The sequence below is a fragment of the Echeneis naucrates genome, chromosome 14, assembly GCF_900963305.1.
Source record: "Echeneis naucrates chromosome 14, fEcheNa1.1, whole genome shotgun sequence".
Taxonomy (NCBI): Eukaryota; Metazoa; Chordata; class Actinopteri; order Carangiformes; family Echeneidae; genus Echeneis; species Echeneis naucrates.
In genome coordinates this window covers 2,571,140-2,585,473 of record NC_042524.1, presented here as the reverse complement: position 1 = coordinate 2,585,473, position 14,334 = coordinate 2,571,140, and the positions used below count along the sequence as shown (strand labels likewise).

Genomic DNA, 14,334 nt, shown 5'->3' with positions numbered 1-14,334 from the left:
AAAAAGAACAGGTGGTGCAGCGGGATGGCTTGCCTCAGCACGTCATTTATCATTTTTCATTATCCATTAAAGACAGAGCGCATGTGATATTGAGTGGGCTTGCTTCAGCGCGCTTGCCATCGAGCATTCGAGGCTAATTTAAAATGAGCCCTTCAGGCTCAGGAAATGCAGGAGTCATGACAGTTCAATAAAACGTCCCCCAGAATACGGAAAGAAAGGACTCGCAGTCAGAGGTGGAATCCTCCCTCCCTTTGTTGTTGTTGTTGTTGTTGTTGTTTTTTTATGTTACGCATATTAGTCTCAAGCCCAAAGTCATGTCAATCTATTGTAATCACACTTGTGTTTCAAGCTGTGTCATGTTGGTTGTTGCTGTTTCCTCCTGAGTGCTACAGATGAGGGGATGAAAATACAAACAGCACAAAGCTTTCCAGTACCCTGTCACGTCCCCCGCTGGCCTCCCGACTGTTAACTAAAGATGTTTTATCTGAATAAAGCTTTCTTTTGAGCCCTGCATGCCAAACCCACAGACTGGTGTGTTGGGTTTTTTTGTTTGTTTGTTTGTTTGTTTGTTTTTTTTACTTTATTTTTTATTTTTCAACTTTGAGAGTAAAAATAGGTTTAGAAGCTGTCATTTTTTTTTACTGGTGTTTTTGATTTATTTCTTTATTTCTTTCCACTTTGGGAACAGCTAAGCTGCACTTGAAGAACTTATTTTAGATAAGCCACACCTGCGTGGAGCCACATGTGATGTGTGTGCAGGAATAATCATTAAGGTTGTCAGAGGTGGGAAATGAAAGAAAGAAGAAGGCCCTGTTCCCTCACTGATCATCCTCTCTGCCCTGCTGTCGTGACTCACATAAACCCGTCTGAAGGCAGAGATAAGACCTCGTGTTTGCACAGCACATCTCACTCCTGTGGTCGCCCTGCACACGTACTGTACCTGGCTGAGGGCTCGTTCCTCAGCCAGGTACAGCGTCTGTGTGACACACTCTCCTTTAACGCTGCTCCAAATTTACAAACTAGACTAAAAAGAGAAGGAGTCCGTTGATTTATGTGTGCTTGAACAGCCTCCAGTTGGAAGTGGTTTCATCGATTGCAATGCAGGAATCATTAGTTCCCATTTTAGAGGGTGAATGCGCCCAAAAACCTATTTTATGTAGTTTTAGTCTGTAGCTGATGTTCATGATTGTTTAAACTTTGGGACTGACTCCTTCCTGTTTCAGTAATACACAGAGCCAGATCCACCAGGACAAAGTTATCCCCTTTTGCTGTGTAAAAACGGACTGATCTGCACCTTTGAGATGAACTCGGCTGCCAGCTGTGAGCCGGCCCTTATCAGAGTCCGACCTCGCTAATGCTCTTGTGGCTGAAAGGGACCAAATCCCTGCAGCCGGACTCGGAGCTTTGCTGGAAAGCATTGAACCTGAAGAGAGAAGGCTCTTTCGTGGCAGGATAATGTTAGTTATAAGTTTGACGTGTCCAGCCGTGTTGGACACAAAGTGCCGTGTTGATTTCATCGCTGTGGTTTTGAAATATCTGTCACAGAGATCTTGAGATCTGTGAGCAACATGAACCAACCAAACCACCAGAGTAGAAGCAAAACTCTCAGAAATGTGCTTTGTATGTCAAAGCTTCATCAAAATAAAACCAAACCGTGTTTTTTCATAATATACAGATTATAGCTTGTGTTTTCTGAAGTTGCAGTTTGAGTGGGCGAAGCTTGAAAAGATGTTGATCGCTTTAATGAGTAGTGAGACAGTACGAAATAAATAAAAAGTTATTTTATTAATCACACCCCAAACTGTTTCCTAAAGCCTCCACAGTCCTGAACAAAACAGATCATTTTCACATTCGACATCATTAATCCAACCAACAACAGGCTAATGGGGGCTGGCTCATTTAGCTAACAGAGCTAAATGAACTCTTGGGTTTCGATGCTGTTGAGGCCAGAAACGCTTCATAATGCCCACCATATGTCAGTCTTTCATTCAGCGTTCATTTGATTTGTATGTTATCCTTAAATGAAGAGTCCATTTGGCAGAATGTTGCATCAATCTGTCTAGTTAATATGTTAAATTTCTCGTGAGTCTCGTGAGATTTTGGATTTCCGCCTGAAAACGTTATCAACAGTTTACTCTTCGTTTGTTTGTGTCGCTGACGTTGAAATGTGGCGGAGAAAATTTGATGAAATGAAAGAAGTTCAGTGTCAGAGACTCTCCTGCTGGATTCAGAACTCCATTTGTGACTCCGGGATAATTCCACTTCCAACGTAGAAGAAGAAAATTACCAAATAATATAGCGTCATGCTTGCCCGTTATTTGTCTAGTTGTCTCTCCACCAATAACAACAACATAAATTTCCAGTTGTCGCCTATTTTCACGCAACCTTAGTTTAAAGTCAAAGACAAGATTTAAATTTCGTTTTTACTGTTTAACTGTAATTTCAAATTGCAGCTCAGATTATTTATTCCTCTGTATTCCTTCTTCTTATTTTATTCAGACACATCACTTGTTTATTCATGAAATGGTGAATTATGAATTATGCCATTACTGTTTAATATGTTTGGATGTCATCTCTGTCTTAGTCCCACTCCAAATAATCTTTGAACATGTCACCAGGAGGCTGAAATCTGTTTTGAGGGGACGGAAGTCTAAATGTGAAAAAGCTGTACAGTATTTTTTTGGGCCTGTGGAGGAATTTCATCATCTCCAAAGCCGTTGTAATAAACCTGTGAAATGGATTTGGAAAGATGTTAATATTTATGAGGCTGCAGGGGGGTCCAAAGGTCACGTCGTGGTTTCCATAGACCTCATGGCCACCAGAGTCCATGTGGCATGAATTTCATCAGCCGCCCAACTCAGTCAGGGTCCACCTGGGCTCCCATGTGGCCCTCGATCTGCATCCCAAAATTTCAGGCTGCACAGTCCACACCGATGGACACTTGCACGTACCGCGCCTGACATCTGCAGCTCCATCATTATTACAACATTTTCCTGTTGTTTAACCCGACACAACAAACCGAGCAGCTCCTCGCCTTCCCGTCACGAGGGCGCCGTCGTGTTGCTGATAGGCAAAGCCTTGACTGTTGTGTGTTCCGAAGCTTGTGTGTGCGAGTGTGCCCACTGTTTACCACCAAATCTGCAGTGTGCATCCACCCTGCAGCGTCACAAGGCTTCCCAAAATTTCATTTCATTTTTCAACCGCCTATCTGCTGGGGACCATCCCAGCTGGCATCTTTGGTGAAGTCTCGCAGGGCCGCTTCACAAAATGCATATTTGAATTGCATTATGGGACATGTGGGATGCAGTGATTCGGACCTCAATATTAAATAATAAAAAGAAATCAGGAGATCTGGACTCTGGACTTCTGACAAATATCCCTCTGTGTTTCTGTAGAAGTTGAACTTTTGCTTCTCCTCTAAGCGCTCATGTGTGAATAATAAACCAGCGATGTGACGGCAGGAATCCGGTCTGAGAGTTTGAGTGCTCAGGTTGAATGAAATGACTCAAATTAAACGCTGAATTATGTGAACAACTGCATTTCACTGCTATCTGTCCAGACAGCGGACGAACAGAGGAGCTTTCTGCTCCGAGGTTGTGGCCATATTATACTAAACTGAAGCACTAGCTTGAAGGACATAAGCTGCTGCCTTTACTAGAACTGTTTGGGAAATTAATTCAGTTAATGTTATGGAATAAATGTGTGAAAGGCCCTTAGGTGTCTTCACCTTAATTAACCCAGCAAGTCTTTCACTCCGCATCATGTGACCGGCGCGACCAAACGAAGGCGGCGCTCAGCTTGTCCTGATGATCCGTCTCCACCCAGGCAATCTGCTGGCACCGTGGAAGATGCCACAGCACATTAACGGCAGTGTGACGGCATGTGGCGGCTCAGTGTGTGAAAGCAGCCCCTCCCCAGGCCCCCACGGGGCCACTGATACCCAGGGTTGCTAACAGCTTTTGACTTGCAATTAGCCAGCCAAGTTTATCAGCAGCAGTAGCCGCAGGAGCCCGAGCAGCGCGGCGGCGAGGGGACGCTCTCGGCTCGCATGTGTGTGCGTCTTTAGGGCGGAGGGGGAGTGCGTGTCAGACAGATGTTCCCGTCTCTACGCACAACAAGAGACCCCGTGATTAATCAAGGTGGCCGGGGTGGTTCTGTTGAGCTGCTTCTTTTCTTTTCTTTCTTTTTTTTTCTGTGTTTTGTAACTCGGTTCACGGAGATAAGACGACGCAGAAGACAGAACAATAACACACACAGCCTGGATCCTGCCGAGGCCCATAAGGTCAAACCCTGCAAAACTGCATTAACCGAAGCAGAGGGAAAGACCGTCATCTTAAGTCCTGCCACCACCCACCTGCTCTCCCCCCACTCTGGCCTGTCTGCGTGGAGGGGGGGGGGGAATTATATTACCGGCCTCCTCCCAGTTATGATGAATCCCCAGCCCTGAGAAGACTGGCCAGCCCGACCTCCATTTGCCGGAGATTAGATCTTCTGATTACAATGCCAGCTACCTCCCACCACTAGATAAATCTTCGATGGGAGCCCAAAAGCAAAGCCCTCCAGATCCATTGCAGTTAATAATTTAGCATTAGAGGGGGACAAGTATTCATGATAATTAAAATTGAGCTGGAGATTTTTTGACTGGATGGGAAAGCTAAAGAATGGCTTTAAGTTAAAAATGGCATTTGCTAAGACTTAAATATAGAAATTTCCATATATTGAATTCATGCTGCTTGTCAGCGCTTTGTCACAAATGGTATCACATTATACCAATGTCACATCAAAGGTGAAATGTGAGAATGTGTTTATTAATGTGCCATGTAGCTACCACACTCATGTGAAATGTCACAAAGCTGACAGCCTTCATCGGAGATGAATCGTGTGTTTGCCTAAAAGCTTTTGTTGCCATATTATGTGTCCATGTAATTGTTCATAGATCATTATGCTGCGAATCAGTAAGCAAAGGGGAGGGGGAGGGGGAGGGGGGGGGCATGGTCTGAATGCCTAATTCGCACTGTACACGCTTAACACAGGGTTACTTAGAAGAACTAATTTGGCTGAATAAAAGATGCAAATGAGATTAGAGAATAGCCCACAGCCAGTAAGCGTTGTTTACAGCGTTGGTCGTCAGCGCTGTGCCTTCGAGGCCAGAGAGCCTGCAGGTTTTCATCCTGACCAGACGTAGCAAGCAGCTGATTTTCTCTGATTCGTTCCACGTCTCCGGTTCAAGACGGTAAAAATCAGCTGTTGCAGAATTAGGAGCGTTCGGATGGAATTAAAAGCTTCACACTCCGGAGCCTCGGCGGCTCACGGCCGGGAGGCACCGCTCCACAGTCTGCTAAATATCAACAGCGAGCAGTTTCACCCAAATTAAAACACACAGCCTTTTTTCCTCATTTAATCATTTCTGCTATCTAGTCAATGCAGACGACTTCGGTTTTGGCACGGCTTTCAAAAAATCTGTCTCTGAGGTTCCAACATTTCAGCGCAGGTGAGTTTTTGGTGCCAACAGCAATGAAATATTACATTTAAAAACGTCAGCAGCTAGATATCTTTCCAGAAACAGCGTCTCTATTATTGCAGATAATCAACAGACCTCGCTGACAAAGAGTTATCACCGGGGCTGTTTCAGTAGATAGATGTTGTTTGTGGAAAGGAGTTCCTGTTGAATTTTTAAAAAGTACAATTTATAATCCACAAACAAAATGATATGCAACGTCATTATTCTAGATTGAGAGTGAAAACTTAAGTACACCAAAATGAGAATGTGCCAGGTATCTATGGCGGTGGCTCCATGAAGCGTTTATTTTATTAGACTTGGGTGAAACCATCCAAACGAAAGTGTTGGCAGAGGAGGTTTATGTGCCCTGAACTTTCACATCCCATTCAGGTCACTAAATGCTCCTTCTCCACGCTGTATATTTGCTTTGCTGAAAGTATCAACCTTGAAATGCTCCGTAATGAATCGTGGCGGCGACAGCTGCAGCCATGCTGCGCCGTATATCATCACATATCAATTAACTCCTCCGCCATTGACGTGACCATTACCATATAGATGGTCTCTGACTTCTGACCCTGATCTGTCCTAGGTGTCTTTGAATTGCGACTACGTGTTTGTCAACGGGAAGGAGACGCGGGGCTCCATGAACGCCAGGGTCATCTTCAGCTACGAGCACCTGAGCGCGCCGCTGGAGCTGACGGTGTGGGTGCCCAAACTCCCCCTGCAGGTGGAGCTCTCCGATACCACCCTGAGCTTCATCAAAGGCTGGAGGGTTCCCATCCTGCCCGACCGAAGGTGAGGCCCTGATTTTATGTTTTTAAGGACATTACACTTGTTTTGTTTGTCTTGTGTTCTCAGTTTTTGGCCGTGCAGAATAACACGGCACCGCGCTCACCGGGTTAATTACTCACATTTGGAGAGTCGGAGCGGGGGAACATGAGCGGTCAGAGGATCACACTGGGCGTAAACAAACCCAAAAACTATAAAATAATTTCTTCCTTGCAGTACACAAACCAAGTGCAAAATTTGACCTTTCATTTTTACCTTCTTGCACAAAGTTTTCTGCTGGAGTGAAGAATTTATTGCTCTCAGTTTCAGCGCCTGAAAATAAAATCTGACTAAACTGTGTGTCAGATCATCTGACTTCCACGCTGGTAGTCTGTGTGAACTGCAAAAGCACAACCCAAGGTCAAGCAAACAAACTCCAAAGCATTGTGTCGAACATAAAATGATGTGTCTCAAGGGAGAAACTCTCCTCTTCACTGTATTTATTTATTTTTTTATCTCTGTCCTGTGGTGAGAGCAGGAAAGCCAGGATCCTCCCACTTGGGTGTCTTATTTCTAGATAGTTAGCGGAGGAATCATCATCCAAAGTGGGAAAGAGGCACATTAGGAGCTAGAAATTAAAAATCCGTCCAGCCGGCTTTCTGCTTTCCAGGACTTGGAGTTGCTTGTTTTTCACCTTAGTAGATCACCTGGCTGTGGCAGAAACTTACCTCTGAGGCTGCTTCAGACTCTCGGCTGCAAATCGATCCGTGACGTCGTCATGTGTTTGCCATACGTGCCTGAATCCATTTTTAACAATAGTTTTCATTTGCTTTGTACGGTGAATATTGGCTGTATGGTCGAATTGGAACAGCTGCTCCAGGGTCCTTCTGCGGTCACCATCTCCAGGTGACTGTCACTGTTTTTGTTTCATTTGTATTCCGGCCATGTATTTCACGACTCTGTTGATATTCTTGCAATGATGAGGATTTTAGGCCAATTGTGTGGTCGTCATGTCAATATCATAGAAGCGTTTGTCAAAAGAGGGAATTCAGTAGACAATAAAAAAAAAAAAAGGAAAGAAAAGAAAAACGAAGGTGTTGGCTACAAGCCTTAAAAATGTACAACTCCTTCAGATGTAGGAAAACGGCACCAGTGGGAGATTAAGGTTGTTTGCGCCGAGTGCCCCGAGAGAAAAATGTGGCCTTAGGTTAAGGAACTCGGGCTCATTAAAATATCCCAGCATTCCTGTCATGCGTGGAGCAGTAACAAACAGGCCTGCAACCCTTCATTTAGGAAATGTTTAATGGGAGCATTAACGCTCACGCGGGTGGCTGCTGTCGCCGCCGCTGGAGTACATCACCGCGGACCAAATCCATTCCTACCCAACCTGAATACAAATGGCGTGTTTAAGGACTTGTTTGAAGAATGAAGGTATTTCAAACGACCCAGAGTGCTCGGGAAACATCTCGGGCTGCCTCATTTCTCAAAGATCCCCAACGAGCCATAATGGGCTGTAGATGGTATATTATTTTGACGTGCAAAATGTGTCTTAAATCCCCACTTTAGTACGATTCATTTGTTTAGTTTCGTTGCTGTTTTTCTTTTTTCGTCTGTTTATCTGTTTTTGTTTTTCAATCCACTTGCGACGCAACAGATGAGGAATCATATATGTGTTTGTCCAGCGTGTTTGCAGACCTCAGGGTTCATCTGTGTTCTCTTATATCAACACGACATTGTTGTTTCCTGAACATCAACAGCTGGACTAGTTGCTTCAGACAAATTAACGTAGTTTTTCTACATTATGTATCTCAATGTTTCCCACCTTCATGAAAACAGTAATCAAAGACCCCTTGTGGGCCATTTTAGGCTGCTATGATTTCCACACTGCCGGGCCAGACAAACATTTCTCTGCAGGTGAAGCTTTTCTTCCTCGCAGTCAGTCATTTGGATTTGCATAGTGTGTGTAATTTCCATCAGTTTCCCCGTAGCTCTTCGTAGATTGGGGAAAATGCAGATAAAGATAGCGCATCATCATTCTCAGCCGTGCTGCTACAGACCGGTGTGAGCTCCCTCAGGAGTCTTTGTGTCTTCAGAGGTATTTCTGAGGTTGAATTTGGACGCCTTATTTGATGTCCACAATACTTTTTCTGCTGTTGTACCTGCAGCAGGACTTTGTACTAATTTGAACATGAAATATGGAGCTTTCTCACAACAACAACAAAAAAAAGTAATTACTGCTCTCATTTTGGGTCTTAGTTTAATTAACATATAACTCAAAGGTGCTTCCACCTTGTTTTATTTCACAGCAAAGTCAGTCTAATAGAGGCAGACAAAAGCCTTTCCCACTCACGTGTTCAAGCATTTCCGAAGTGATTAACTCTGTATCATTTGTTTTGATTTGAAATGAGTCCGGATCTCGTTGGATATGGGAAAGTGTCGGTTCACATACCGGCTGCTCGGACGGCGTTTCACTTCTCACGTGGACAAAACTTTCCCAACTTGAGGTTGCCATAGAAATGTGGGGGCGTTTACATCATCTCTCAAGTTGAGCTTGGTTATGGTTATAAATGATATTAATTTCACAGACTTGCTAACTATTAGCCTGTTGGTGTTTACATTTTCAGCATGAACATTAATCACACGATGCCGTCTTGGTGACTCAGATCCAAACTTTAAGAATAAGCGCCCGACTTAAAGACTTGGCTACGGGACTTGAAACTTCTTTGTGACTTGCAAAAAACAACCTGGAAATGTGCCATTAAGAAAGCATGACCCCTGCCAACATCTTCCTACAAGGTTCTGGAGAACCCAGTCGTGCCAGAACGCTGTGGAGGGAGATTAGACAGACATCAACGGGATTTAAGAGGGCTCATTTTAAAGCATCACTGGCATAAGGTAGCGAGTTCTGCCGCTGTGTGCTGTGATAATGAATTAGATGGTGTTTTCACAGGCCTCACAAAGCGCTGTAAATCATTCCTCAAACTAAGATGGAACATAAGAACGCTGATTACTCCACTGAAACACGTTCCAACGACACCAAGTCATGATTGCCTGCTAAAGCTGCTTTATTTTTGTGATTATTAGACCGAATTGTTGTCTTTGCATTAACTCCACACAATCACCAATCGTCACATCACCCGCCCGTCCTCTCTCGAGCTCCCTGACTCTCCTTTACACGGCCTCTAACCTCCCACACTCTGTCCCTCGCCTCCTTAACTCTTTTATTTTCTTTTCCGGTGCAATCCTTCCATCCCACATTCCTTTCCCGTCTGCAAAAGTGACACATTGTGGACCTTCACGCGCGGCAGGGTCTCTTGGTCTGCAGCGGGCTTTTGCTACAGTGCAGCAGAATTGCTCACTGGCTGCATTATCCAGTAACATGTTCTAAAAAAGGAAAGAAAGTGTAATCGGGCGGGCAGCTCGTGTGCACCGAAGCTTCAGCTTGTACGGTTGTATCAGAGACTCTAATAAGAACAGACAATATTCTTCTGGGGGCGAAAATATATCAAACTTATTTTCAGGTACAGGCTCAGGAAGGTAAACTTTGGCTGACCTGAACCAAGACTTGCAAAACTCTTTGACAGAGACGGAGGGAGCCTTACTGTCTCACTGGGTTTTTCCTCTGCCTTAACTGAATGAGTAACTGAGTGTGCAGTCTCAGCGTGTGCCGTGGACTTAACTCGCTTACCATCTAAGGACAGCATCAGCCACGTGTCCTGCAGTTGAACTGTCAGTCTCCGACACACAGAAGAAAGTCCAGATGACATCCGCTGCCAGAGATCCAATGAGCGCTGGAAGGGAAGTGCATCATTTCTTCTAGCTTCCATATTCTCAATTCAATTCAGTAGAAAACAGCAGACAGTTGCTTTAGGGTTATTTAAGAGTTGGTGGACTCACAAGGGACAAATGGTTAGATCGGCCCAGCCTCAGAAATAATCACATCTATGTTCATGCATCATGTTTCTGGTTAAATCAACTACTAAAGTCCAACATGGCTGCACAGTATCTTGCTGACCTTCAGCACCTCGGACTCTCAGCTCCCCTTCCTGGGGCTCGTCTTCAGCTGTTGGGAAGCCTGTACTTTAATCCGTCCTTTATCCCTCCATATCGTTGATCTAATTTTAATTGTTCTCGTGTTTTATTTTATTATCTCTGATTTAAAGTCTAGGATGAAAAAAAATATTCTTCTCAGAGAGAAAATATATCAACAGGAACAACAGGAACTGACCTGAACCATCAGGTCGATGTCATCAAACATTTTCCTCTGAAAGATACACAACCTTCTCCGTATTGTTATTTTTCCTTCATACAATGCCTGCAGTTTGTACTAGCTAATGCAATCAAGCGCCCGCGCTTCATCTCCAAGAGTTTTACCAGCAAAGTCAGTCATTTCCATAGAATCAAATCCACAATGGATTAGCCAGATAGCGGTTGTGAAAGTTTCTGACATTTTTTATTCATTTCCAAGCAACAGATGCAACCAGCCATAGAATTCAGGCTGAAAAGTCCGTGACTCGGGTTTAATCAGAGCAAAAGAGGTTCACAAGGTGACATTAAAGTTGCTCAAATGAACAGCCACATGCAGGTACCTCCAACGACCCATGAGAGCCTCATGGGAGAGCCTTTAATTCCTAAACATCCCATAACCAGCCGGTGCAAAGTCAAAGGCACAGCGCAGGGCTGAAGTCTTGGTGGGAATGATGAGGTGTGAAGAGGTAGCGTGTTCAGATGAATTAATAATCAAACCCATTTGGTGGGACGGGGCAGAAAAGGTACCCTCAATGATGCATTTTACCGCTCAGAGAGCGTACTCTCAGCGCTCGCCTGGCCTCGGCAGCAGAAGTGTCTCGTAATCCGACCGGCTTCCTCGGCCGGTGGGTGGGATATATTCTTTGTCTTCGGCTGTCAGCCCCGCTCTCGAGTGTTCACGTCGTTAAGTCAAAGCAAAGATTAAGCAGAGGAGAGCTTTTTTGGGGAGAAACTGGCAGACTGTCAGCCCTGCTGAGTGAAGTTAGGAGCCTCATACATCTTGTTGTAGAGCAGATTGTGCTCGGTGGGGGACGCACCTGGCGTGTTTAACCCAGGGCTCCTGTGAAATAAGAAGGGCACCAATCCAAAAGTCTGCTTTTTTGGTGCTTATCTCCCTCCCCGCTGGCATGGAGGACATTTTCCTCATCGCCACTACATCAGAACAGATAATGTGATGGATTTGCGTGGAGCGGCGCCAGATTTTTCATCAACATTATGATGTCACTTTATGAAGACAGTAGAGGCCCTTTAAAACAGAAGGCACAAATTCAGATGCAGTGTCGAGGATAACCGCTCTGTTTTAAGGCGTTATGTGCTGATGCGTTTTGGTTGTCAGTGTTTTCATCCGTCCTGTGGGTGTCCAGCTGCAGACACGCTCACAAATATTGAGTTTAGCTTCTCGTGTTTTTGAACTCAAATTGGTACCCGCGGTGTTCATGAGCACTTCAGGACAGCTCCTGCTCTTCTCCTGGCCGCCAGGTAGATGAATATTTAACGCTTTCTCTTTCTCTGCTTCAATTATGTTTTTCCCCCTTTTGTCTCCATCCAAGGAGCACCAGAGACAGCGATGCGGACGACGAGGACGACGAGCGGCGGGTGAGCCGAGGCTGCACGCTGCAGTACCAGCGGGCCTTGGTCAAGGTGTTGACCCAGTTCCACACCACCTCCACGGAAGGGACCGATCAAGTCATCACCATGCTGGGGCCCGACTGGCAGGTGGACGTCACCGACCTGGTCCAGGACTCCCTGAAGGTGGCCGACCCCAGAATAGCAGAGTTGGTGGACAGGACCATCCTGGTGGGCCTGGAGCTGGGATCCACCACGCTGAAGGTAAATGAGCCGCCTCTTTACGTGTCAGCGCTGACAAACCGCATAAATCAGGAGTGAAAAATGAAGCGTCTCCGCAGCTAACAAATGATGTGTTGGTGCGAGGAGCCCTCCACAGCCACCGCACACAAAGTGAAGGCTGAGTTTAAGAGATGAAGGAGTAAGATTTCAAACTTGGAGCTCATTACTCTTCCAGAGTTCGCCTCAGCTGTTGGGGGGCTAAGGAGGAGATTTCTTTTGAAGTCTGCCGGTGCCTTCCTTCAAGGATGAAGCCTTTTTATAGCAACTTATCTTTTATTTTAATAGCTCTGGTCATCGAAAATGGCAAAGTCCGGTGCGGTGAGAGGAGTGAACAAGACGGGCCGGCTGTAAACAAGCCGGATTATTGAAAGAGAGCTCACCTGAAATTTCTTTATGAATTCCTCATCACGGAGGAGACGGTCGATAAGATGTGATGGATGTTGCAGCTCACAGTTTGGGGTCGTACTTCCACAGTTTATCTCGGCCATTTTCAGATGAGTTTAGCTAACTCGGGGGGGGGGGCTGGATTAACACCTGTCTGATGGCTTGATTTGCCTGTGTTCCTCTACAGGATCAATTCCGTAATTAATTTGTACTTTGAGCAGAACATCGCAACTGTAATGAACACGATTTATCCTCGAGGTTTACACAGAGTTTTCACAGTCGTGTCATCATGTCTCCCCTCTTCTCTTTGTCCACCATTATTAAAGAACCAAAAAAAAAACTTGTCTCGCTCTGTAAGTCTTGATGTCCACCTCTCTAAGTGAAAAGAGCTTTCTGGCATAAACTGCATTTAAATGCACCAGCTTCAGAAGCCCTTATAAAGGAAATGGCAAAAGTTAGGACTCCTGCGACGATTCGCCGGTCATTTATGGGGACGGAGCGAACTCACGGTTGGTGAGAGTCTTGATTACCGTGAAAGATCACAGTTTCAGCCTGTCGAGGGAAAGAATAGTCGCCTGATGGATGTGTCTGATGATGGAGAAATAGGGAGGAAAGATATAAGTCGCCAATCCATCATTTTAAATGAGCAATGGATCATCTGTAATCTGCTGAAGGGTATGAATAATTATACATCAATTTACCAGCAGACATTTCTTGCCACATTGATCATAGCAATTGTCATTGAGTAAATAAATAAAAACATTTGAATAATTTTGTTCTTCGAACAGCTTTATATGATGGAACAACATTTTACAGCTGGTCCGGAGCTGTTAGAGAGGTCCAAAGGAATGGACGTGGATTTCAGTCAGGATCAGAACGGACAAACGATGTGTGGTTTGTTGGTTTTGTTTTTTTTAATCGACCTGTTGGATCCAGCAGAGATTTTGATAATTCACTTGATAGCTGGTGCTTCGTATTAAAATTCAGGGAATGATTAAAGTTAATATGACCTCCCCCCCTCTGTGCACCACAAAGATTATCTGCACAATCCATGTAATTGCTTTGAGCCAAACTGTGGCGGGATGATGCGCCGCTAGCATGGCTCCGAAGCTCAGAGGACAATTTGCGCGCCCTCATAAGTGGACGTCATCCCTCGTTTGCGCCGTCATATGTCGAAGAACCCGGCAGGACCTGACTTCACGACGTGTAAGGCGCCCCAGATCAGTGGTCACTCTCACCCATATTGAAATTCCAGCTGCTTCCTGCACCTGCAGCTCGATCCCTGTAGGTGTGGCTGAATGATGAAAGTGCAAGGCAACTTAAAAAAAAGAAAAAAAAAACGAAATATTTCATGTTAAAATGCAGTGAAGGAAACAGAAATGAGCTCTCTGAGGACTCACTTTTCATTCACATGCCAGTAACTGATGGCTTACAAAACTCTAATTACTAAAACGTTGAGAGATCCGCCAGAGAGCACATCTTACAAAGGACAGTGACATTGTTCTGATTTTCTGAAAATGAGGAGTATATATGTGAACAATTGTGCCCTTACTCAAATGTTCAGTCTTTTGGAGGATTTGGATTCATCTCTTCAGTCTCGGGGGACTGATTCAAATGGTCCACCAGCTCATGAATATGAATAAAGAGAAGGAGCAGCAATATATCCCCGACGTATAACGTCTTTGTTTTTGGAAGGATGGTTGATGATTATTGCATGAGTTGGACTTTTTCCGTGTTTAATCAGACAGTTCTGCCTGATGGAACGACACAGAGGAGGAAGGTTAAACTATGAAGGTAGTATGTCA

At 44.8% G+C, this 14,334-nt stretch overlaps 1 protein-coding gene across 2 annotated transcripts in view; it reads left to right on the top strand.

The window, feature by feature from the left end:
* tmem132e (transmembrane protein 132E) overlaps positions 1-14,334 on the top strand; it is a 299,821-nt gene that overhangs the window by 270,292 nt on the left and 15,195 nt on the right. For both annotated transcript variants that reach the window (XM_029520090.1, XM_029520089.1), the window contains exons 6-7: positions 6,090-6,295; positions 11,848-12,127. In XM_029520090.1, the coding sequence (XP_029375950.1) occupies positions 6,090-6,295; positions 11,848-12,127 (486 nt within the window). The remainder of the gene's footprint in view (positions 1-6,089; positions 6,296-11,847; positions 12,128-14,334) is intronic.